Source organism: Echiichthys vipera (genome assembly GCF_963691815.1).
Source record: "Echiichthys vipera genome assembly, chromosome: 3".
NCBI classification, from domain to species: Eukaryota; Metazoa; Chordata; class Actinopteri; order Perciformes; family Trachinidae; genus Echiichthys; species Echiichthys vipera.
Genome location: NC_139828.1, coordinates 25,326,131 through 25,350,546, shown reverse-complemented (window position 1 = coordinate 25,350,546; position 24,416 = coordinate 25,326,131). Strand labels below are relative to the sequence as shown.

The following is a 24,416-nucleotide window of genomic DNA, read 5'->3' as shown; positions in this document are numbered from 1 at the left end:
GGTTCCTTCTTTGTTTTCCCTTTAAACAGCATTAGAGGCATCCCCATATGTATCTGGGACCCCTGTTGCCTGTCATTATGTTCTGTCTGTGTGTGCCATTCATGTATTTGTGTGCAAATAAACGGTCCATGGAAAACAGAAGGCTGGAGGCTGTTATCATGCCATGTGAATGTTTGCTGTTACAACAGAGCCTGGCTTCTGTGCAACAACCAAAGGAAATTTACTCTGACATTAAGATAACGCCATCTCTCAAGCTCACACACACACACACACACACAAACACACACACACACACATACACACACACACACACAAACACACTCATGCACACATGCAGAAGCTGAGAGACAGATGTGATGTGGACACAATCACTGAGATCACTCATGGGAATATTGGGAATAGGATTAGCAACAAGAGCACTAGAGAGTTCTAAGCCAAAGAAAACGGGCTAAAGTTGATATAATATGATGAAAGCTGACGTAAATTGAGCAGAGGACTGATCTTTGGAGCTTACCATACTGCTGTAAGGTCACATCTGATGAGGAGAATCACACACTACTCCACTTCTAATAAGAGTGAAGCATGACAGATGTGCCAGCCTGGTCTCAGCCTCGGAGAAACCGTCCACCTGATCAGTCCCGCAAGCCTTCTCCAGTGGGCCATAAAAAGCAAATATATGCCACTCTACCGACCTACTGCTCATTCAGTCTCACAGAATAATGCCAATCATAGATGGGAGGACCCAAGATTGGTTCTGAAGCAATAGTGTCTTAAACTAGGAATGGCAGGTGTGACCACTACGGACAAGGCCCAGATTAGATAAGAGATAAGCTTATCTAGGCATCTACTGTCACACTGTATGTGAATCTGTTAGTAAGTTTGTGATCTAAGGTAGATGTAACATCTTTACCGACACCTCAGGCTGTGTGTCTGGGTTTTGTGCGTGCGCATATGTGTGAGTGAGATGACTGTTTGTAGAAGCTTTATCAGTCAGCTACACAAAGAGCTATTCAGTGCCCAGAGAGACACCACAAAGGGACAATTTACTGCAACAAAGACACCTCCGTCCTGCAAATCTGAACAAAAACCCTCCCATGAGCTGGCAATAAAGTGCAGACTGCCATGTAAAATCATAACCTCAGGTAGAATAAGCGTGGGTGTCCACAAGCTAAGTTAAACCATATATATCTATAACTGCAGATAGAAATGACATTCCAGAATCAGTGTACCTAATAATTTGACCTTGCTATAACACTTTTATTAGGGACTAGTTCTACTGTCCAAAGTAGCGCCAATCAACACAGCTCACACATGGTCTCTTGAGTACCCAGAGTAGTTATTGTGTTTCATTTTAAAGGTCCCATTGATTGATTGATATTTTTCATTTCTATGTCTTTTTTTTTATCATAATCTAAGGTGAGGTGCTATATAAATACTGCGAGAGTATCAAAACACTCCACACAGGAATACACAAAGCATGTATTCAGAAACTGTGTCTTTAAACGAGCCGTCAGGACTTCTGTACAGTTGTGATGCCACAACTATACTATATATAATCAGAGAGTGCAGCTAGAGTGACGTTTCAGTCATTCCCTAGCTGCAATGAAGGTACAGAGATGGCAAGACGGCAAGAGATGCTGAAACGCTCCCCAATTTAGAGCAGACTGAGCTTTTTTGAGAGGGGGTCTAAAAGAGAAAGCTGCTAAAGGGGGGAGGGTGAATACAGGTATATTCAGACAGACAGGATGAGTGTGACTTTTTTAAACATTAAAGCATGTAAACATGTTGTGGTGGAAAGCTAAAATACAAGTATGAACATTAAATTGGGCAACTTCATTGTATTGAGTTGGATGCAGAAATCTCAGAAACAGATTTAAAACACCTTTAAAAGAAAATCGTCATTGACACAACTTGTCAGTGAACCAACCCTTAAATAATAAGGATACAATGGTATAATGGTACAGACTGTGCACATCTGATTTCATCACCACCATTTGAATCACATGGTTTCCACTGAGGATGTAAATCGATGGCACCTCTGCCCCATGACGTCCCTGAAATACGAAACCATGCAGCTTTGAGTGGCACACTGCAGGACGCATACTTCCTGTGTGCTGAGATAGGATTATAAGGGATGGAACACATCCCAGTAATCCCAAAATAGAGTCATCACAGTTGATGGATAGGTCTGTCAAACAGGATGAGCTGATCAATGCACTGCGCCCAACCCTTCAAACATACAGAGTAATCAGGCACACAAAAGGAAATGCAGATTACCTGTTGCTATGACGACTGCAGCTGCAGTGTGACAGCCATCCACTCTGACAGAGACCTAAATAGAGCTAGCTTGACAAACACAGTGAAATGTGATATAGCTTAGTGGGCCAGGTGCTTCTTAATAACCAAATTAACAGTAATCTGGTTAAAATGAATGTTTCAAGTATGTTTGTGTTTACATTTGTTCCCTGTGTACAGTGTATGTGTGCATGCATGCGGCTAAACCTAAAGGTGAATACAAATGTGCTGAACTATGCTCAAGTTAGTTGTTTGGATTGACATGACACATTCTGTATGTGGCAGGGCAGCTGGGAGTCAGAGAATGGACTCCCCCCCCTATATCGCCTTAACACCACCCCCGCCTCTACCCCACCCACCATGGCTGACCCCCTCCCCCAGCCCATCATCATCAGACACCAGCAGCTGGCAGTCTGCCCCATTTAACTCCCTCCAGCACTTACTGGGCCAGGCTAATCACTGGTGAGCAGCACCATCCGTGGCCGCCACACCTGCCCCCTCGCTTGTGGGACTGTCCCATCTGGGACCTTATGATGGGGAATTTCTGGGGGTGCTGGGGGGTCTCCTTACTTCCCAAAACAGCTCAAAAAAATGGGAGAAGAAAAATCAAGCCATCAGTGACTGGAGTCAAATCCTGTCTTTGATGAGGTTCATATTGTGTTTTGGAGATGTAAAGTTCTCATCGCTAACTTTTGTACATACAGGAAATGCTTTGTAGCACTAAGGAATGTAACAATGTATGTGCTCCAAACCCTTCCTGGGGATACATTTGGCAGACTCCCAGCAGTCAAACTTTATAACATTTTATCTAAAAATATTCCCAGACCTTTGGGCGAGGCTATGAAACTTCCATTGCTCTTGATTGAAATAAGAGCATTGTAAAGGTAACAATGCAAGGCGGAAAGCTGTGTGTAGTTTGGGTTTAGATAAGCCCTCATCATTAACAGTGACCAGATGGTAAGTTGATCATGCACATTGCTTTGCTACTCTGGTATCTGTCTTCCTCATTAGAAAGCACATTCACACACAGAGACGGCAATGATTTATTCAGCTCCAATCACGAGAAAGAGAAATGATCTGTGTCTGTTTATGTTACACAACAAATAATCCCTGCTGTTCACACCAAGGGCACCGTGATAATAAAGCAAGACATCTATAATTGCAGCCTTAACTATTTTTGTATAAACAACAAGAAAGTGAAACTGAAGAGTTACACACTTGTATCCCAGTTCTCAGCTGATACTTGTATTTTAGAGTGAATAAAAGTCAGCTGTTATTTATCTGCTGAGGGAAGAGTTTGCCTAAAACCCTCTGTTTTTTTCCCTTTTCAGTCCTCAAACACAATTGAGCACAGTCAGGACTCAAACACACAAACACACTCCACAGGAAAATGTAATTTGCCAGTAGCCATATAGTGCTGCTGGTGGGGGGCACGTATGAGGTAGATTATGTGGCAGGGTTGCTTGTCAGCTTTGAGTTCACAACAGGCGATGAAGATTCATCTCCCTTGACACGCACTGACATAGAAAACTATATTTAGCTGTTGGCGTCCGTGCGTAAAGTGACGCTGGCGCAGACGCATGCACAATGGTTGTGGGCTGAATACTGATGATGGGCACAAGCCGAAGCAAACTGTGCCATACTATGTCGTGTGGAAAGTTCTATTGAATGAGAAGCCCACAAATTTCACGATTACCATCCTAATGTGACGTAAAAAGTTCTGAAATGCATCCATTCTGATCTTGTACTTTGAGTAAGAAGCCCCTGATTAATCCAGAAAGATATGTCTCTTTATATATACGCCTATACTGTATGCTTATAGGCTTGTGGATATGCCACATCCATTATTTCAGCATAAAATTAAACTTAACTTTATACTAAATGTATAATCGACATAAACATGCCAAAACTACCAAATAAGTTCATCCTAGCCTAGATCTCCTCACATGATATTATAGGATGACTACAAACTCATTAATGAGAAAGAGACTTAATATAATTAGAGTTAAGTCTCCATAGGAGTATTAATGAATGACTTTTGTTGCCGTAATTCGGCCCTGCTGTAGGCTACTCCCCGGGGCTCGGAGAGAGGTTGTAAGCCTACTGCACTTTATGAATAATGAAAAAAAAATGACGTAAACAATGCGGTCCTCTTTGCAGCTCGGGCTCGAGGCTAGAGGCGGGCGCACCGAGGCGTGATGCGGTCGTGACGTAGATTCAGTCGGGGATCTTTAATCCTCTGCAGCAGCAGCAGCACAGCCGGTAACCAGAGGAGGGGGTAGCACGGTCGGACAGGAATGGACCGCACAGGGTAGGCTAGCCTACACCAAGGCCGACACATCTCGGTCTTTAGATTCATGATAATATCACCAAGTGAACCAGAATAGGACCAGAAAGAGCCGACTATTTGCATAGGCCAGACCCCCTCCTCTATATCTGCCTTCAGCCTGCAGCCTGTTCACAGACGTTTTCCTATTCTGCCACAGACCTCATTTAGAAACGGTGCACGGTTGAAATATATGTCCAAACGCATATATTTGACTCATTTTAAAGCCGATTTAGCCGGCTGACGGATACTACGCCTCGTCCTGCCGGTTTCCTGCGGCCAGTTGCGCTCCGGTTCGCCCTTCAGCGACGTCTCCGCGTCCCCGCTGTTCCTGTCAGCTGCTGCGCATCAGCAAAACATGCAGGATGAGCCTGTGGGGGTAAAAACCAAGCAATTGCCCCCGTCAACCGAGGAAAAGGAGAGCAACAGCAGCACGGTCGAGAAATCCGGGACGCAACCGAACCAAACCGACAGCCGGCTAAGCTCATTCACGCCGGATTATAACCATCTAAACCAGAAGACAGCTTTCTCCGATTTCCATCGAGATCATTTCTGCCCTACGCAGTCTATCTGTGACCTTCAGCTCAGCCGAAAAATACAGCAGCAGTTAAGTCAGCACACCGAGTTTAGCCCCACAGAGTCGCCCCCGCCCCAGAGACATTTCAGTCACCTGCCGCAGAGGCAGCCGGAGCACAGCGCTGCTAACCCCTGCGGCTCTCCAGTGGAGGAGGCTGAAGCCGATGCTGCGTCGCCATCGCCCACTTCTGTAAACCCAAACAAGATCCAAATGGACTCCCCCATCGCCCACCATATAAATAACGGCAATGGCAGCAGCAGCGGCACCGGCCACATGCTGTCCGGAGGTCTCAGCGCCGCTTTCCCGAACCTCCCCACCCAGGAGATGCAGAGCGCCGGCGTAGGCTCGTCTTCACCTTCAATACCTGGGTTCGGCACCCCGTGGTCTGTCCAGACCAGCTCCTCGCCCCCTCCCCCTCCCGCATCCAACTCCATCAACCCAATCCACGCGAACGCCATTAACCAGATGCCCAACGCGGACTCTGACAACAGCTTCTACCCAGGTATCCCCTCCTCCATCAACCCGGCCTTCTTCCAGAGTTTTTCGCCGGTGTCGGCTAATCCCTGCGCCGGGATTAATGTGCAGAGCTTCAGCGGTCCTTTCTCGCCCCAGATAAACGTCCCTCAGCAGGCGCAGAGTCGCAGGTCCCCGGTCAGCCCCCAGATGCATCCTCAGCAGGGCGCCTTCCTGCAGCATAGGAACAACTACAACCAACATCAGGTGAGCTGCTGTAGGACATAAATCACATGAAGGTGACACGGGGTGGAAGGCAACTCTCCTATCGTATATTTCCCTCTGTTTGTTAGTATCTCCACCTTTGGTGAGCAAAAAATGAGGCCCCAGGCTCACCCCAGCGCCATTCTTTTTAGCCTATTTCAACCAAAACATGTCCCCATCATTTTAAGTGAGGGCCCCCATCAGGATGTCCTCAGTTTAGCATCTTGTGACACTGCAGAGATAAAGCATAGCCAGAAGAGTTATCTGTGTATACATTATACAGCCATAGTCTAAGAGGGATAGCCTTTGTAGTCTTCTTTTTTCTTACTCATAATGCATTTGTCATGTTCTCTGCATGGGCTGAAGTCACTGCTCTTGAGGCAAAAGAAGGGAGGGCTGAACAGGGGAACAAGGGAGCACCACTGAATCTAGCTGTTGTTCTCTGTGGAAGCTGGCAGTGGGATGCAGTCACATGGCCCCGGACCATCCCTGTCTTGTGGTTCAGTAGGTGGGAAAACAAAGGCTTGCAGGGTTTGGTGTCCTGAATGGATGTTTATTTGGGTGAAATGAAGGCATCTAGTTTCATAGAGGTGTGTGTGTGTGTGTGTGTGTGTGTGTGTGTGTGTGTGTGTGTGTGTGTGTGTGTGTGTGTGTGTGTGTGTGTGTGTGTGTGTGTGTGTGTGTGTGCCTGTGTGTGTCTGTGTGTTAGACGCCTTAGGGACCCAGAGGAAAGGCCAGCAATAGAGGTTAACTTGAAGGTTCAGATTATGCAGTAGTCTTGGGGCCTGTGTTAGTAGCCTTAGACCTCAGGTTTGTCATGTGATTTGCACATTGGATGGGTTTTGAAGTGCAACTACTGTATGGTGTTATTGTTTCTCGGAATACTACTACTTTTGACGTAATTCATGTCTTACAGGGTTATAAACTATGAAAGCCCATAACTTTCAATGTGATTAAAAAAAAGATCCTGTGAGTCATTTTAATGAGAAATGTTCTGAAAATAATGAGAAAAGAAGAAGATTTAGGGCTTTAAGACTAATACTAAGTATACCGTGCGCTGCAACACTACCAGTGTGCAGGCTGTTGTCATGCATTTTTCGTACATAAAACAACAAAAACTAATGCACAGTAATTTGTATGTAAATTTATGTATTTATGTGTGTTTTTTACACACAAAAGACACGTTTCATTTAAAACTGTTAAAATGTTTGTGATTTATTACGTTTCCTGGGTCGTGGCCGTTCATTTCCCAGACGTACTAAACCAAAGCACGGCCTTTTTTCTAATCCTAACCAAGTGGTTTTAATGCCCAACCTTAACCAAAAAAAAATCATGTAACAGTATTGTTGGTGCCTTGTCACGGACCACTTTCTGTCGCTTTCTGTGCCAAATCATAACAAAAGTTATTAAGAAAGAGTAGGTCTAGACCACACTCTATGACTTATTCATTCACAGAGACCCAGCAAGTCCTCCATGAGCAGCTGAAAGTTGCTATATCTGTCTCTCTCTATATATACAGTATATATACTTATACAGCAATCTTGTGCACAGTGGTAACGAAAACCTTCTTTTTAACAGGCAGGAACGTCGAATAGACCCGGCTCTATGGTGAACAGCCAACAGTTGTTATATTGGGAAAGTTTCTCATTATTTTGAGATAGTTTGTTATTATGTTGAGAAAGAGAAAAAAAAATCATTGTTTTGAGCTACTAAGTCATAATTTTGAGAAACAAATCTTTTTATAATGACTTACAGGGTATTTTTTCATCACATTGGTGCAAATGGGCTTCAATAGTAAACCAAGCTTTCCAAGAGTTTCCATTTTCGCTAACAGCACCTTCATTATCCTGATTTTTTAGATAATAAAAACTATTCTAGCACACTGCTATCTAATATCCCATAGCAGTTTTCAGTTGATCCATAGAGAAAAATCATTTAGATCACATTATGTATTGAGTGTGTGAGAAACAAAAATATAATTTTCCTCTGTGCAGGATTTTCACGTTAAAGCATGCAAGATTAAGTTGGATGTAATTTGATGTATGATATGCTTTGCAGTGGACACAAGGTCCAGGTAGAGAGAGAGTGTGTGTTACACTGCTGGTGCCGCAGCGCACAGGATACTTAGTATTAGTCTTAAAGCCCTAAATCTTCTTATCTACCCACCAGTTACAGGAGCAGATCAAGCTAGGCTGTGACTGACTGGGAGAAAAGAAAGTATAGGATGAAACGGAAATAATGTACAAAATGATGCTCATGCCTTTATTAACCTTCCATCTCTCTGTACCCCGTCCGTTCTGTGTGTGCAGCCCATGGTGAAGCAGTCTCCCTGGGGCAGTCACCAGGGAAATGGCTGGGGCTCCGGGGGGATGTCCTGGGGCCGGGACCCCCGCAGAGGGAGTGGCATGGGTGTACCTGGCTCAGTGAGTCACGTCTCGCCCCTGAAGAAGCCCTTCTCAAGCAACATCATTGCTCCTCCCAAATTCCCACGCTCCGGTGGATTACTGGGGCCTAAGTCCTGGATAGAGGAGAACATGTTTCGCACAGACAGCAACAGCAACTCTTTGTTGCCCCTGCAGGTATGTGTTTTTGGGTTGTTACTCCATTGGTGTTGGTGGTTTTGGGGGGCAGTTGGTTTGTTTGGGAGTGGGTGGGTTTTGTTTTTGGGTTAGAGTGTGAGAATCAGTCAATTTATAGGTGGGAAAGAACTAGTATCATAGATAAACCCAATTGTTTGAATTAGAGATTGGACATGATAAAGAGGTGTGCGTGTGTGTTAGTGTGTGTGTGTGTTTGTGTGTGTGTGTGTGTGTGTGTGTGTGTGTGTGTGTGTGTGTGTGTGTGTTAGTGTGTGTGTGTGTGTGTGTGTGTGTGTGTGTGTGTGTGTGTGTGTGTGTGTGTGTGAGAGAGAGAGAAAGTTTTATTTAAGGTTCCCCTGATGAAATAGACATTAAAAGGTAATGATAATATTTTTTTTAAGTAGAGAAACTGAAAGAAAGGGATTCTTCAGGCACACAGAGCAGTGTGTAAATGTAAATGACAATAAAAGAGCCACCATGGTTAGCATTTCAATCAGATGGGAGGAGCTGGAAGTGATCTGCTCTGCAGGTTTCACTAAAGGTGTTACAAAGTGTGAGCTCGGCTGAATGCACTTTAGGAAAGAAACATCTTATAGGTGAGATTCAAGTAGGAGTTTATCTTATTCTGTTTTCTGTTATATTTACCAAGGTGAGTGGTTTTCTAAGTGAGTGCGCCCTTGCGTCTGCTTGAGGTCTGTGAGGTCATCACATAATCAGTATAATGTAAATATAATTAGTGCCTTTTATTTTCCTCTGTCAAGGCTGCAGTAGGGTCAGATGGTTGCCATTTAGTCATGCGTTGATGATATCTCAATTATTGTTATTTTTTTCCTACTATACTGCCAACAACCATTAGTTTTCAAAATAAGATTATTTGTGGACAAAAAAACACAAGTGCTCTGTATTTTCTTCAGAGATTTAAATTCTATCTGACTTGTTACTATGGCTGACATCCACTAAGTGTCTCTTTGTGCTTTATTTGGTATTTGTGCATTTAATTAATGCATTGAATGCAGTTATCCAGAAGTTTACTAAAATTACAAATCGATAAATTATAGTAAATTGCATGTGCATGGACTATAAACAGAATTCAATAGTTCAATTAGGATTATTTGGACAATATTTCATACATATACTAGTTATAGTTTATATTAGTTTTATACACACAACCCATGATTACTGTCTTTATTTTACAATTCAACATTATTTCCTGAAAGCCCAGTGTCCCTGTCAATGTTTAAAGGTCCCATATCATGCTCTTTTCAGATTCACACGCGTATTTTAGTTTTCTACTAGAACATGTTACATACTTCAAAAATCCTTATATTTCTCATACTGGCTGTCTGAATATACTGTACTTGTCTTCACCTTCTGTCTGAAATGCTGCATTGTAACACCTGTATATTTAAGACCCTCTCCCAACAAAAGCACAGGCTGTTCTGATCTCACTTTTTACAATACTGGGCCTCTAATTTATCTGTAGTTTATCAATTCTGATGTTATTTTTTTTATTGTTGGTAGTTGGCCTCAAATAATGTTTTAGGTTGGCGGGAGACTGTATGTAAGAGTTAACAAGAACTCTACTGATTATTTATTACTGTCCTGAATAGTATATTTCTTTACTATATATATAATGCAGTGGTTTTACCTAAGGACATACATTAAATACTCAGTAAAATCCATGAAACTGCAAACCTAGTTAATAAATGAAATGTATATGTGCCTGTTTATGTTAAATACATGATTAATTCTAAGAATAATGGCACGTTTTAATGACTGCTAACAGAAAATATAGTCATTGCTCTTGACTCCCATACTAGAACAATGATTTCACCAATGGTGTCACCAAATGGTATTAGCTCACTGTTGCTACGAGCTCAAATTATAAGTGATATCAGTGCCAAGAAGTACAGCGCTTCCTATTCCAGGAAACAGGCCTGACTCCATGGATTGTTAATTTCCATAAACAGTGTCAGCCCGGAATTTTTCAGATTCCAAGACTTTTCCTTCCTTCCTTTCTGTTTAATGTTTGGCAGTCAGTGACACATCTCTGTTGTGTCATGTTTTAGACATCAGGTAGACTGAGGAAGATAGGAGAGAATCTACCCTCAGGATTATGCTTGTAGTAAAGCTGGTTAGTGGACAATTGTACAGTCAAATTGTACTGCTAATGCATACCATCAGCCTGAAACACTATATTTTTTTAATTTAAAGAGAATATCCACCTAACACCATGAGTCCCACAGCCGTACGTTTAACTTTCCTCCCGATCCATAATGGCAGACAAGCCAAGTCTTTTTGTGGACACACATTCTGTTCTGACTGGTGTCTTTAAGCAGAACTCACAGATTTGACACATCAAAGTCTGTTTGTCTATGGAAAACGTTTAAATAATGTTTAAAGCATCTTGTGGCTAAAGTAATGTCACGTGTTTAAAAGTGAAATCTGGCAGTGTGGAGTTAGAAAGAAGTGATCACCAGACCTCTGTAGCCCGTCATGCTAGCATTTCAAAGCTACGTTAGCTGCTCCTAGCAGGATTGCCGCCTTCAAGTGGAACTTGTGAGCATGTGGTTACGACATGGGAAGTTTTGATATGCTTTGCTTCAAGTGGTAGAATTGTGCGAACCCCGCTGCTAGACAATGGCAAAAAGCCACCAAGGCTAACAATTTAGCTAGCTAGTGAGCTGATAACATAATGCAGGAAGTGCAAATACAGAAAAAAGGCAAGGCCGTTGGAAATATCAACATTTTCCTCATATAAATTGTAAAATTACAAAGAAAAACTATAAAATTACACTATACTACCTCACCATCCACACAAAAATGAACTTCTGAAAATGTCAGCAAACACATCATAACTCGTGAACTCTGAGTTTTCTGAAATTTTCCACTCACAAGGTCGTGAAACACCAATATGGGGCCGTTCATATGGGTTCTACTTGTGAACACGGTAAACAGGATAACACACCCAAATCTGTACAATCAAGTTTATCAAGTCAAGTGGCATTGTGGGTTATGTAGGCAGGTTTTGACCAGGAAGGAGAAAGCGTGGAATAAAAAAATAGGGCTCATGAGTCTGTCAGTGTTTGAGCATATGTATATTCTTCATCTAGCAAACTGAAAAAAGTACAACTCTTCATTCTTCATTTTATGAATGACTGTCACTATTGTACTAAACAAACAAATCGGAAATGCAAGGGAAAAGCAGATTAAGCAACATACAATCTGCCACTATCAAAGTATAAAGAATTGACCTTTACACTGCACTATGTTGAGTGCGGTAATATAGGATGGGCTGGTCACCAGAATGTTACCAAATGAGGCTGTCATGGTCATTAAAGAGAATTGTCTCACTGATGAGCTCACAACCTCCATCTCAACTCTGCTGCTACGTAAATGCCACTCCTGGTTTTGGTTTCCATTCTGTCTGGTCTCCGTCCATCTCTGGGAACAAGTCCAGAGATCCTGGGTAACCCATCATATAGGCTGCTAACAATACCTTCAGACCCCTGAAGTGAATAAATATGGAAAGAATGTTAATCCACGTTAAGCCAAATACCCAAACTTCAGGAGCTTTATTATTTGTAAGCCAAATCACAGAAGTGTGTTAGAAAGGTGAGGGCTGTTTGTTTTTTCCACTCTGACCCAGGATGATATAAAACCTTATACCTGTGTTTTTCAGGACCGCACCAGAATGTACGACAGTCTGAACATGCACTCCCTGGAGAGCTCTCTGATCGACATCATGCGAGCTGAGCAGGATCCGATGAAAGGTAAGATTGCCTTTTCCCTAACTGTCTGAGTTTGTGTGGGTGTCAAACGCCGGTCTTTGGTGCAGGAGGCCTGACATCGCACGGAGTCACTGGGTGCAGTAAAGTGACTGGCCCATTGCCCCCAGAGCTGTGTTGTTTTTCCACACTCCAGCTTATTTTCTCCCCGCTGAGAGCTTAATACTTCTGCCACCAGCTGCACATTTACATGACCTTCCAGCTCTGATCCTGTTGCTACTTAACCTGGGCAGCACATAGAGCTGAGAGAGAAGTGGAAGGGAGGAGTTATGGTAAATTTATTTACTGTGAATGTCTCTAATTAGTCACAGATGTTTTCAGGCAATGTGCAATATCACACATAACATTTTTAAACTGAAATACATGTATAAATAGTCCTGGGTTTCTTTTGAAAGACTCCTCATGGTTTGGCAGTAGCAAGCAGAGAATGTACTGTAGTGTGACACTGCCCTGGCCTCCTGAGCTCAGCTGCTGGACATCAGAGGAGCAGTGTCAAATAACTGCACCACCGCTCTTCCCCTCCTGCCCCGGAGAAGGCTGCTTGGAGCTCATTTACAGCCTCACAGGCCAGCTACACTTTCCCTTCAAAATATGGCCCAGAATAAGAACATTGGTAAAACCCAGTTGGCATATGCGTAGAAGCACTAAATTGTTGTTATTTGTAGTCTCCCATAAGGCTATCAGGACCTGTGCCCTCCTTTCTGGGGCAAGTTTCTCGTTTTTCCTGCCAGAGCAGATGGGGAGGACATGGGCCAGTGTGCACAGCAGCGGGGGGTGGGGGGGTCTGGACTAATTTTAGATGTGATCACACTTTCACACACTGTGTATGACAGCCAAGAGAGGAGACGGGAGGGCGGGAGTGCTTGTGAGGGTAGGCTCTGCCATTTATAGCCTTGCCATGGCTGACACAACAGTGTACAGTATTCTTAAAAGCAGCTTCAAAATACAGGACCTCATTAACCAAAAATGAAAATGCTGCAAGTTCATTTTTACCAATATTTTATTTTAAAATTCTAATATTTTACCAAAACAAATATGGCGGTTATATCACACTATATTCCATGTAGCCAAGAAGAATTTGAAACTGTGAATGACAGTTGTCAGGACGATCTGTCGATCCTTATCAATCAAGACTCGACAGTGTGACAATAACAATGATCCGTCATCACTATGTTTAACGCATAATTAGTCAAGTACCGTACTAAAGTAAAAAGTTGTCAAAGCCGTCAGTGCTGAAAAAAGTTTCAATCGAAAATTGGGTCGAATCGAATCATTTGAATAACCCAGCCCACACAGTCAAGACCAGTTTTGGATGCCATCCCCATACCATCAAAACAATCTAGAAGATGCTATAATTGCATAAATTAATATACACTTAGGGCCTTTAATATCTGTATATAAAAGATATAAATGGCTTATGTGCAGGGGGATTTACAGATATTTTTAAATGACTTAACTTGAGTATGAATTTGATGCAGAAAAAGACATTATAAAGGGATCACAAACTAATAGCCAGGAAAAAAAAATACAATCTAACAAAAGTATGATTGAAATTAGCCATACCACTAATATCATTGCTATAAACAACAACAGGAGCGTTTCTAGAGGGTGTCACGGACCATCGGAACTTAAGAGGTTAATTTCAACGTGTGTGTGTGTGTGTGTGTGTGTGTGTGTGTGTGTGTGTGCCACCCCTGCATAAGTCAGTGCCCCACCCCAGTCAAAAATTCTGGATATTCCACTGCACGGCAATTATTTTCTATATCTAATCAGAATCAGAATCAGAATCAGAATCAGGTTTATTGCTAAGTATGTTGGACATACAGAGAATTTGACTCCGGCTTATGCTTTGCTCACAGTTTCCAAACATTTAACAGGACAAACCTAAACATAACAATAACAATAACATTTACATAACAATAACAGAACAATAACAGAACAACACAGAACAATAATTTAAGATAAAAAATAGAGGTAATATTAAAAACAGGTTAACAAGTAAATATGAGAAATTTAAAATAGAAAGATAAAATAAGTGTGTAAAGTAAAGTGACCAGGCTGTTATAAATATCTTTGTTATATTATTTTACAATGATATACATAAGGTGCATAAGGTGCATTTGTCTTTGGCACCTTAATCTTTTAGTCTATGAACTATCTATCTAAATCTAAATATCTATTATTTAAGCATTTTTGCTTAAAGTTACTAAAATTGATTTGTCAGTTTGTTGATTTATTTACCGTTGATCATGTAATTGTTTCCGCCACACAAATAGCATAATAGAATATTGCATTGTGGGTTGGTTTGATATTTCATTTGCAACCTGAGATAAATTGCGTTCTAATGGCTGTAAAGGAAAGTATCCATTTTGTCTAAAAACTCCTTTCTTACTGTTTTTCTATCGATGAAAACAAAGAAAGGAAGTGTTTCATTCGGCCTCTTTTCTCGTAAAAACAACTCAAGGTGTCTTTGGGGATAAGAAGAGCTTTGTTCCTTTTGTTGACAGTAGTGCTGGCTGCAGAGACGTGAGAGGGCCGTTGTAACACATTCACAGGCAGGCACTGTTGCTATGTGTGTGTGTGTGTGTGTGTGTGTGTGTGTGTGTGTGTGTGTGTGTGTGTGTGTGTGTGTGTGTGTGTGTGTGTGTGTGTGTGTGTGTGTTTGTGTGTGTGTGTGCGTGTGTGTGTGTGTGTGTGTGAGTGTGTGTGTGTGTGTTTGTGTGTGTTTGTGTGTGTTCTTGCTGACATGTACACACATTGGCCTCGCCCTGTCCTCTCCATCTGCTCTGTGTCTCATCCCTGTTTCTGTGTGTGTGTGTGTGTGTGTGTGTGTGTGTGTGTGTGTGTGTGTGTGTGTGTGTTTCTGTTTCCCATGTCAGGCCGTGTGGGATGCCCTAACCCCGGGGCTGACGGCCTACTCATGCTCAATGGTAAATATCTCTCAGCAGCATCTCCCTCTGTAATCGTTACCATCCAAATATGGAGCGAATTTTAATATGATTTATAGAAAATTGGTAAAAGAAAATGTGAATTCATGCAGCAGCTTCAGTGCCTGTTACGTGCTTCATTTCCATTTCCATTGCACTTAGATGCATTTCACTTTTACTGATACACCAAGCTTGTTTGAATTTCCACTATTTCATCCAGCTGTTTCTATGCACCAAATTGAAAATGAGCATAAAAGGTGGATCACCTTGTGTTTTATGATGTTTCCACTGCATCATTACACCCCATCATTAGGGCTCCAGACTCACAGTGGTTTAATAAGGTCACACTAGGTGACACGTGGTGGGTCTGGTCTAAAGGTGGGAATTTCTATCAGTATATCCTTATCTGTTTTCTATTTTTTCCTATCAAATCCATACAGTATATTTGCATAAAGTGCCAATTGTGATCAATTTTTTATGAAGTGCCGCTCTGGGTTTTATAAATATAATGTTACCATCAGTGTAGCATCTTCAAAACTCCCAACTGCCTCTGGTTTATTTACTGCAGGTCTACTATACTAATGCTTTGTAATGGCGCTCACATGATGAGTGTTTCCATTGTTATACGAAGTCACTTGAAAACTTTGAATGCATCACAAAAAGGACTTGGTCACACCCTTTCATTAAAATGTAAAATTTCAGGGCCACTTGGAGTAATTGTAGCCCTAGAGACTCACACTATACACACGTCATGTTGTTCTAAAAAAATAAAATATGTCAACAGCATTTTCAAAAAAATTGCGAGTGTGTTTTTTATTGTCTCTGGCATTTGCTGTTTCCTCCTGAGAGACAGCAATCAGATATTAATTGACATCCTGTGTTGGAGGCACTTTTTGGCTCACGTCTCTGAGGTCGGACATGTTACTGAGATGAGCCTTGTTGTCCTTGACAGAGGACATGCACGGCTTTTCAGTGATGTAACATGTGGAGTTGGACCTTGACAAGTTTATTTTCATGGTTTTCCAAACGCTTCCTTCAGATCTGGCACACTTTATTGGAAAAAAGAAAGTATAGTGTCTTCAGAAGAATTACATTTGAAAGTTTTTATTCCTGAAAAAAAATATATAGATCTTGTTCTTGGTCTCAGGAGGATGTAAGCTTAGCTGTTTAAAGTGTTAAAAAGTAAGTTTGGTGCGCCTTTTTGGGATTGGCAGCTTTTTTTCAACTAAATTGTTAGGTGGTTGGACAAAAAGGTCATGAGATAAGTCCATACAGCTTACATACCCCTTTTGAGAATGTGTGCACAGCTGAAACTTGTACTCTGTACTTTTCTACATGCAGCCAGGAGCTATGGGAGACGTCGAGGTAAACTCAGCTTTCCGCAACATGTCTTTTTCCTTGTGGCTTCTTATCTTATGGCATGCTTTAGTGCTTGAATGGATACCAAACTGAGGACTCAAATCTGGAGGCGACTTCTATAGTTTTCTGCTTTTAAATTCAGGACGACGCAGTTGTTGATGTTTTTTTGTTGCATTGTTATACAATCTTTAAGCTCATCTTTTACCCAATAAGTTATCGTTGGCTGTATCAAAAAATGTATGACATGCATGATGTCTCATGGCTTTCAGGTTTGGTCACGTTTATCTGAAACCCTATGGAACCCCAAAGTGTCTAATAATAAATAAATGAATATATATAAACAAAGATATATATATATAAATGAGCCAAGCTGTATGTGAAATAAAATGTAACATGATGAAATAAGTGTCAGTAGGAAAATTATAATAAACATAATATAATATTATAATACATATAATAATAATATATATAATAATATAATCTAAACATATATAAAATCTAAAGGTGAGTCCTGGTAAAGTGGGACACTTTCTGATAATTTACCTTCTGTGTCATTCTTAATAATGATCCATATGTCTTAGCCCAGCACATGATACTATTCCAAATAGCTTAAGAGCTCTTTTACACATACAGAAGAAGAAAGAAGTCAAATTTAACACAGGATGGATGACTTTTCCTCAAACACACATTGACTGACGCCGTACCACTTTAACCAATATTCACCTCCACATGTTTAATACTTTCTACTAAAATATTTCTAAAATTATTCTTTCATTTCTACATTTTATGTAGTTCATTCATATGACTATTTATTTATCACTTATTTATATATTTAATATTGGACACTTTGGGACTGCAAATTATTAACAGCTTTGTTCCTCACCGCCTGCCTTTCCACACCTGCTTCATCTGCCATACCGCTCAGGGCGCCGCACACATGATTGCGTGTTTGGGTCTTAACCCGGTAAAAACTAAATTGTACATAATCCTCACTTTAAGCTGGTGCTTTGTTTCACCACCACTCAGCGTAAAACTACAATAAAAGCGGAAACATTATTCTATTGACAGCCTTTCCTCTTGATGTGTCCTTGTCATAGCAGATTCCATTAAGGAGAGGCAGGTTTAGATCCTAGCCTCATATATAGAGGTTGTATATATGAGGCTATGACCGTATATATACAGTCCGTGGTTTAGATTCATGTTTGTGATTTGTGTTTCGGCCTCTGTGTGTTTGTGCAAATGCTTGACATTTGCCGTAGCCTTATGTGCCTTTTCCCTCCACCAGGCCGCTCATCCCTCTTCCCTATCGATGACAATCTCCTTGACGATGGCCACGGCAACCAGGGTGTCCCAGGAGTCCATGGCTCCCCTAACTGTTACCCCCACCAAAACGGGGAACGCATCGAGCGCTTCTCCCGCAAGGTGTTTGTGGGAGGTTTGCCCCCTGACATAGATGAAGGTGAGGACAACAGCCTTTCACTATTGCGTTATACTGACTCTGCTCTTTCTATTCTATCAACCATCCATCCTCATCTTCACCTGTTTGTTGTTTCTTTTTCTGCTTTCCTTCAGATGAAATAACCACAAGTTTTCGCCGCTTTGGTCACCTGGTGGTGGACTGGCCACACAAAGCAGAGAGCAAATCCTACTTTCCACCTAAAGGTATTGACAAAAGCAGCGAGCCTCTGCTCTGTATTAATCATACAGTTATGGCTACTCAGCTTTATTAACATTGAGCTTGGATGCCGTGAAGCTATGATGCTAATAAATAATGCATCATTTGTCACACAGTCTATTTGTGTGTGTTTAATGCACACGCTGACGCTGTGGATGTGCGTGTGTTTCCTAGGATACGCATTCCTGCTGTTCCAGGAGGAGACGTCAGTGCAGGCTCTGATCGAAGCCTGCATGGAGGAGGATGGGAAGCTCTACCTGTGTGTCTCCAGCCCCACTATCAAGGACAAACCTGTGAGTCCAACAGCACCAGCTCACACTGGACAGATCAACCCGTTCTCACTCCCAACTGCCTAAACTTAAACATACCCTGCTCATTGAAAAATGACTGCGTAACGGTTACCCCGAGTTTTAAAAATGTGCACCAAGAGGTCCCGACCAAGCGTCTGTATGTGACGAGTTGGGAGTGAGAATCTGTTGAACATACACAGTGCTGTCATTTCATTTGTACCTAAATAAGGAGAGAGATGATTTAAATTTGACTCTGACTCCAGGTGCAAATTCGACCTTGGAACCTGAGCGACAGTGATTTTGTGATGGACGGATCTCAGCCCCTTGATCCCCGCAAGACCATCTTTGTGGGAGGCGTCCCTCGTCCCCTGAGAGCAAGTAATTACACATGCTTTGTTTTACCTTGAGCAATTTCATATGAGTTTTCTATTGAGGGAGTACTTTAGATTCACACCTTAACAGACGTGTGCATATATCAGTAGAGGATCAGCTGTGTGACAGATTACACTTCTCATCTACAACAAATGTCTGACTGCATTTCACCCTCTGACTAGTTGAGCTGGCCATGATTATGGATCGTCTCTACGGTGGAGTCTGCTACGCAGGCATCGACACCGATCCGGAGCTCAAGTACCCCAAGGGGGCGGGGCGAGTGGCCTTCTCCAATCAACAGAGTTACATCGCTGCCATCAGCGCTAGATTTGTCCAACTGCAGCACGGAGACATTGACAAACGGGTACAGCCTCCCCTTCAATAGCAATTCCCTAATTTCCTGTTATTCAGCAAGTGTATATGACTCAATCATCATTCAAGCAATTTGTGAATACAACTGTGTGTGTGTGTGTGCATGTGTGTGTGTGCGTGTGTGTGTGTGTGTGTGTGTGTGTGTGTGTGTGTGTGTGTGTGTGTGTGTGTGCATGTGTGCGTGTGTGTGTGTGTGTGTGTGTGTGTGTGTGTGTGTGTGTCTGTGTTTGTGTGCAGCAGCTTGTTGCTATGGTGAGCAAAAGCTTATTAGGGGTGATTGAATTAGCTTCCTTCCCAGTCTCCGTTGCTGTAAGCCCTGGCAACACACATGGCATTTTTTACTTTATGTATTTATGAACTCTCCATGTCTTCTCTCAAATGTGTGTGTGCAGGTGGAGGTGAAGCCCTACGTCCTGGATGATCAGCTATGTGATGAGTGTCAGGGTGCACGCTGTGGAGGGAAGTTTGCTCCCTTTTTCTGCGCTAACGTCACCTGTCTGCAGTACTACTGCGAGTTCTGCTGGGCCAACATCCACTCCCGAGCAGGACGAGAGTTCCACAAGCCGCTGGTCAAAGAGGGAGCCGACCGCCCACGCCAGATTCACTTTCGCTGGAACTAGAGATGCAACCACAGCCATGGTGACATCATCAGAGGGAAGGGAAATGAAACAGGAAAAAGAGCTTCGCTCTGCCTCTCCTGCTCTCCTAAGCTATCAGTATAATCGAGTATGTAACAGTATATACAATATATCTATATATCTTTTGTAGCAGCCAAACACCACAAGCCTCAGTTTTTCACCAAAACCCCCCTCACATCTCAGGCTCTGACAATTCTACAACTCTTTTGTGGTACTTTCATCTTTTCTAAGAGGAGATTTAAAAAGAGATTGATTTTTGTAGGTTTTTTTATTGTTATTATTTTTGTATGTGAGATTTAAAGTAGATATGGGAATGTTTTTGCATGGGGGCAGCTTGTCTGTCTGTTTGTCTGCTGCTAGCCACCGCAACGGTGCGTGTAGTGCACACTGGGAAAACCTTGATTCTCTAATGTTGACGCCTGCCCATGGTCATTTACCAAAGGTAGCAAAAAGATAGGAAATTGACACGTTTTCTGCCGCAAAACAAACGGTTGTTTTTTTAACGTTGCCATGGGCTCTTTCTTCTTCTTAGAGAGTTTATCAAAAAAAAGACGATAGGGTTATTTCTGCGCTCATACTGACCCATAGAGTGATACCTCAAAATACTAAATCTGGTTTCTGCTAATTGTATTCAATATTTATACTTAACAAGCTATTTTAGAAGCTTTGCTGCTATATATACATGTATATGAATAGATGTGTAGGTATTATATTTAATGCCGTTAATGAACCAGAAACATGTCAAATGAAATGCAGTATGCACTCAATCACTAATGGCCCCAGTTGCCATGGAAAGTGCATGTAATGACAATAGGCTTAGCTACACAAATAGCATGCAGGGTAGATGTGAGAGGAAAAAAAAACAAAAAGCAAACCACTGAAATCATAATTAAACATAAGAAATTCTATAGCATGATCATCTATTGCAGATGCCTAAGAGGGGGAAAGATCAGACAAAGTTAAATAAGTAAAACAAAAAAAGAAACATATTTAAACTTGCATGCATTGATGTTTATCCGTCGTTTGATCCGTTTACATACTTAACGATACAAAAAGTGATATTGGTTCTACTGTAGACTTAGTGGACGCCATCATTTTGTGACACGGTGGCTTGTATGGCAAAAAAAAGAAGAAATCCTGTTGAGAAGGTGTTCAGTGGTTTGTGTTTGTGTCGTCCCTGTGCTGTGTGACTGTTTGTAGTGTAGACTGAGGCTCTAGTTTAGTTAGAGGAGAACTTAAACATCACAATGACTCTGCCTTCACCCTTCCTGTAGTAAAGCATTGCCCTGGCAGACCAAATGCAACCTGGAAGACTTAACTGGGAGAAGCATCATAAAAACATGTTCACTCCTCTAAACTGCATATTTTGCAATGACTCGTTGAAACTCAATAAGTGGAAGACAAAGTATCGCCCCATCTCCTCAGCAAGCTTTTAAGACGACAACGATGACATTTAGTCTCTTGGCGCACAAGATAAAACTCCTCTCCTTGTTTGTCTGTTTGATCTCCGCCGTGACCCTCAAATTCATAACAAGAAATATATTTAGGGACAATCTTTGTGTGAGGATGGTGGCCCTGGCGTCCGTTTGGTACTGTACAAGTGTGTCGCTCTCGTGAAGTAGTGTTTTTTGTGTTCCTCGGTATCAGTGTTCAGGCGTGTGTACTGTTACAAAACTGTAATCAAACTGACACTCTAAGTTAAGTCGAGTCATATTATTTAATTTGTTTGTGTCAACTACTTACCCATCACTGGCCCTTCAATATGTTTTTATAATGTATATATATATGTATCTATATACCGTATATATATATATTATGCACTACTTTTCTATACCCCCACACTTTTTCTTTCTTATCCACACCCCTAAGTGATTCAGTGCAGTTGTGGATTCCCTAAAACCTCCACCTATTTATAATTCTACAGATGATTTATTGCATTTTATTTTTTCATGATTACTTGTGTAAAATGTAGCGTGAAGCAGTGGTCTTAAGTTATCTTTGTTCTGTATGAGTAGAGCAGGAAATCCAATATTTTCTAATATATTCTAATGTAGTCTGGATTTTGTGAAGACGGGGAGTCAGGGTGGCGTTAAAGGGATAGTTCAGATTTTTTCAGTGGGTAACTGATGGAGGCAGTGGTAGACCAGCAACTGCCGCGTTCATGGTCGTTCATCGGAGTCTGGCGGCTTTGACGGCCTCAGTTCCCCCGCAGTAAACTTAAACAGGGCTGTTTGATGGCAACGTAAAGTGAATCCAATCAAAATGTAGCGTACACTTGAACTAATATAGATTTTTTAAGGTGGCTAAAACACATTTAGCTGCTGTCCCCGTCTACAGCAGTACATCACTCAGCTTCCGTGCCTGCTTCATCAAACTGAGGGTGTTCCGACCGCCATCTATTGTAAATAAGACACTGACTCTGGATAAGTACCTCATACGACCCCACTTAAACTCAGAACTATCCCTTTAAAGAGAAGCTCCTGTCCTCCCCGTGGCTTTAGTTCTCATGAACATGTTTGAATATCGTCACCTGTAACACTTGACTTGTGCTGTTTTCGTGAGGTTCTATTTTCTATGTTGAACACTGTTACTTTGTTCTGTACGTCTTTGTTTTTGTAAAAATCATATTTATTTCACTATTTTTGTAGACAAAAAAAAACTATTTGATTTTGATTGTATTTTTCTATTTAAATAGGACTATTATACCATTTATTTCCTCCCCCCGTCACAGTGCTAATTATGTCCAAAAATTCTGTTACAAAGACAAAGAATCATGTCATTAGGATCAACATCAAAGTTTTTTGATATACAGTTGACTCTTATTTTGATACACATGACACATTTCATTTGAAGGAAGGAAACATGAAGGTTTTATTCTATTCTTGGAAGACACTTGAGATTCTCCCCTGTTGCATCGAGGCCCCAGCTGCCTGTCCTCGTAGATGCTCTGAAACTTGAATATAACACATTTTGAAAGGCTGACTAACCTCGAATCTGTGTTGTGATGTGCAATACTGTTTCTAATGTTTGTATAAAAGTAAGAACTACAGTGTAAACCTTTTTAATGCAGATTTATTTTTTTCATTGCATATTTTGCAGATTTCTGATCCACAGTGTCATTTTTTACTGTCAGAAAAATAAAACCCCGTTTTTTCATTGCAACTATTTTTAAATCCAGATATCTTTGTACTGACTGTAAATGATTGTAGTTATTTTGGATAGTGTTTTGCTAACAAAAGGAGAGACTTTTTCATGCATATTTCTATTTCATTTCATCTTGTTTTATCCCACCTTTTTATTTCCTTTAATAGTAGCAGAGTTCTTGGAATATTTTTTGTTTCATATTTAAATGTCATTGGTATCATTTTGTATTTTTATGTGGAAATTCACTATATATATACATATAAAAAAAGATGCTAATTACTAAGATATTATTTTGAGTTTAATTATTTTTAAAGCTAAATATTTGTAATTTTATTGTAAAAGTGACTAATTTCTAAATCAGAGTTTGTGTATAGATTCACAAAAGTGGTTTACAAGGTGTTTGGATTGTAATTATTACTGAATGGTTCTTTGATATGCAAAATTAATATCATGTTTATTTTTATTTTGTTGGTTTTGTATTTAAATGGGGTGTTGATTACAATCTTTTTTTCTTTCACTTCCTGAATAAAGACCCATTCTGTTTGGACACAACATGGCTGCTGCTGACAGAGACAGTGTTGTGAACATGTGCTTAGATTAAGATTAATACTTATATTTCATAGTTTTACATTTTTGTCCACATTGATAAGAAGCATTTTAATAAATCAGTGCAAATCAGTAACAAAGTAACTACGTATATTGATACTAGGTATTTCCATTTTCTGGTACAGTATACTCATTACATTTCAAACAGAAACACTTTTTACGTGACAGCTGTAGTTAACTGATACTTCGCAGTGTAAGATTTTACACAGATTATAAACTTCAATCTATTGTTCAAGATAAAATCCAGTGGCTCCCAACCTGTGTGACTTGTGAGCCGTCACAAAACAGATGTGTTACAGATGTGTTCCTCCAAATGCACGTTTCCCCTCTAAACCTTTCTTTAAAATAACCGTCTGAGGTCCAGAGCAATGACATCATCTTTGATTTTTACAAAACACTAGAGAAAGTCGAAAGAAGTAGGAAACAGAACTTTGTTTTCATGCGTTCAACCTTCATCAACCGTCTCACAACTCCCCCCATTTATCTTGTGAGGGGCATGAACCCCATGTTGGGAACCATTGACCTAAAACTAAATATAAAATTATTCAAATCAGCTCCACCTCCATCTGCTCCAACACTACAATATATATGCTCATCGTGTATAAATGCATCAGTGTTTATCATCTAATAATGTCGTGTACATGAGCTTGCAAGGAGCATTTTCTGCTGAATGAGAATTCTAATTTTGATCCTTTAAGGGTATTTTGCTGATTATACTTTTTTTTCCCATAACCTTTATAATTCACAATCT

General features: G+C 41.1%; 1 protein-coding gene across 2 annotated transcripts; it reads left to right on the top strand.

The window, feature by feature from the left end:
* The first annotated feature begins 4,568 nt into the window (after positions 1-4,568).
* On the top strand, positions 4,569-23,524 carry cpeb2 (cytoplasmic polyadenylation element binding protein 2). 2 transcript variants are annotated; one of them, XM_083911240.1, is made up of 11 exons: positions 4,569-5,918; positions 8,225-8,494; positions 12,177-12,267; positions 15,162-15,212; positions 16,551-16,574; positions 17,854-18,027; positions 18,141-18,230; positions 18,418-18,536; positions 18,797-18,911; positions 19,088-19,269; positions 19,670-23,524. In XM_083911240.1, the coding sequence occupies exons 1-11, from the start codon at positions 4,980-4,982 to the stop codon at positions 19,895-19,897; spliced, it is 2,283 nt and encodes a 760-aa protein (XP_083767366.1). In that variant the 5' UTR covers positions 4,569-4,979; the 3' UTR covers positions 19,898-23,524. The 2 variants fall into 2 exon arrangements, with proteins under 2 accessions (XP_083767366.1, XP_083767367.1); XM_083911241.1 differs by lacking the exon at positions 16,551-16,574.
* The last annotated feature ends 892 nt before the right edge of the window (positions 23,525-24,416 follow it).

Excerpts from the sequence above, each read along its gene's own strand:
- cpeb2 (XM_083911240.1), top strand. The coding sequence starts at position 4,980 with ATGCAGGATGAGCCTGTGGGGGTAAAAACCAAGCAATTGCCCCCGTCA. Across the intron at positions 18,028-18,140 it reads GCCCCCTGACATAGATGAAG|ATGAAATAACCACAAGTTTT; the intron begins GTGAGGACAACA and ends GCTTTCCTTCAG. Across the intron at positions 18,231-18,417 it reads ATCCTACTTTCCACCTAAAG|GATACGCATTCCTGCTGTTC; the intron begins GTATTGACAAAA and ends TGTGTTTCCTAG.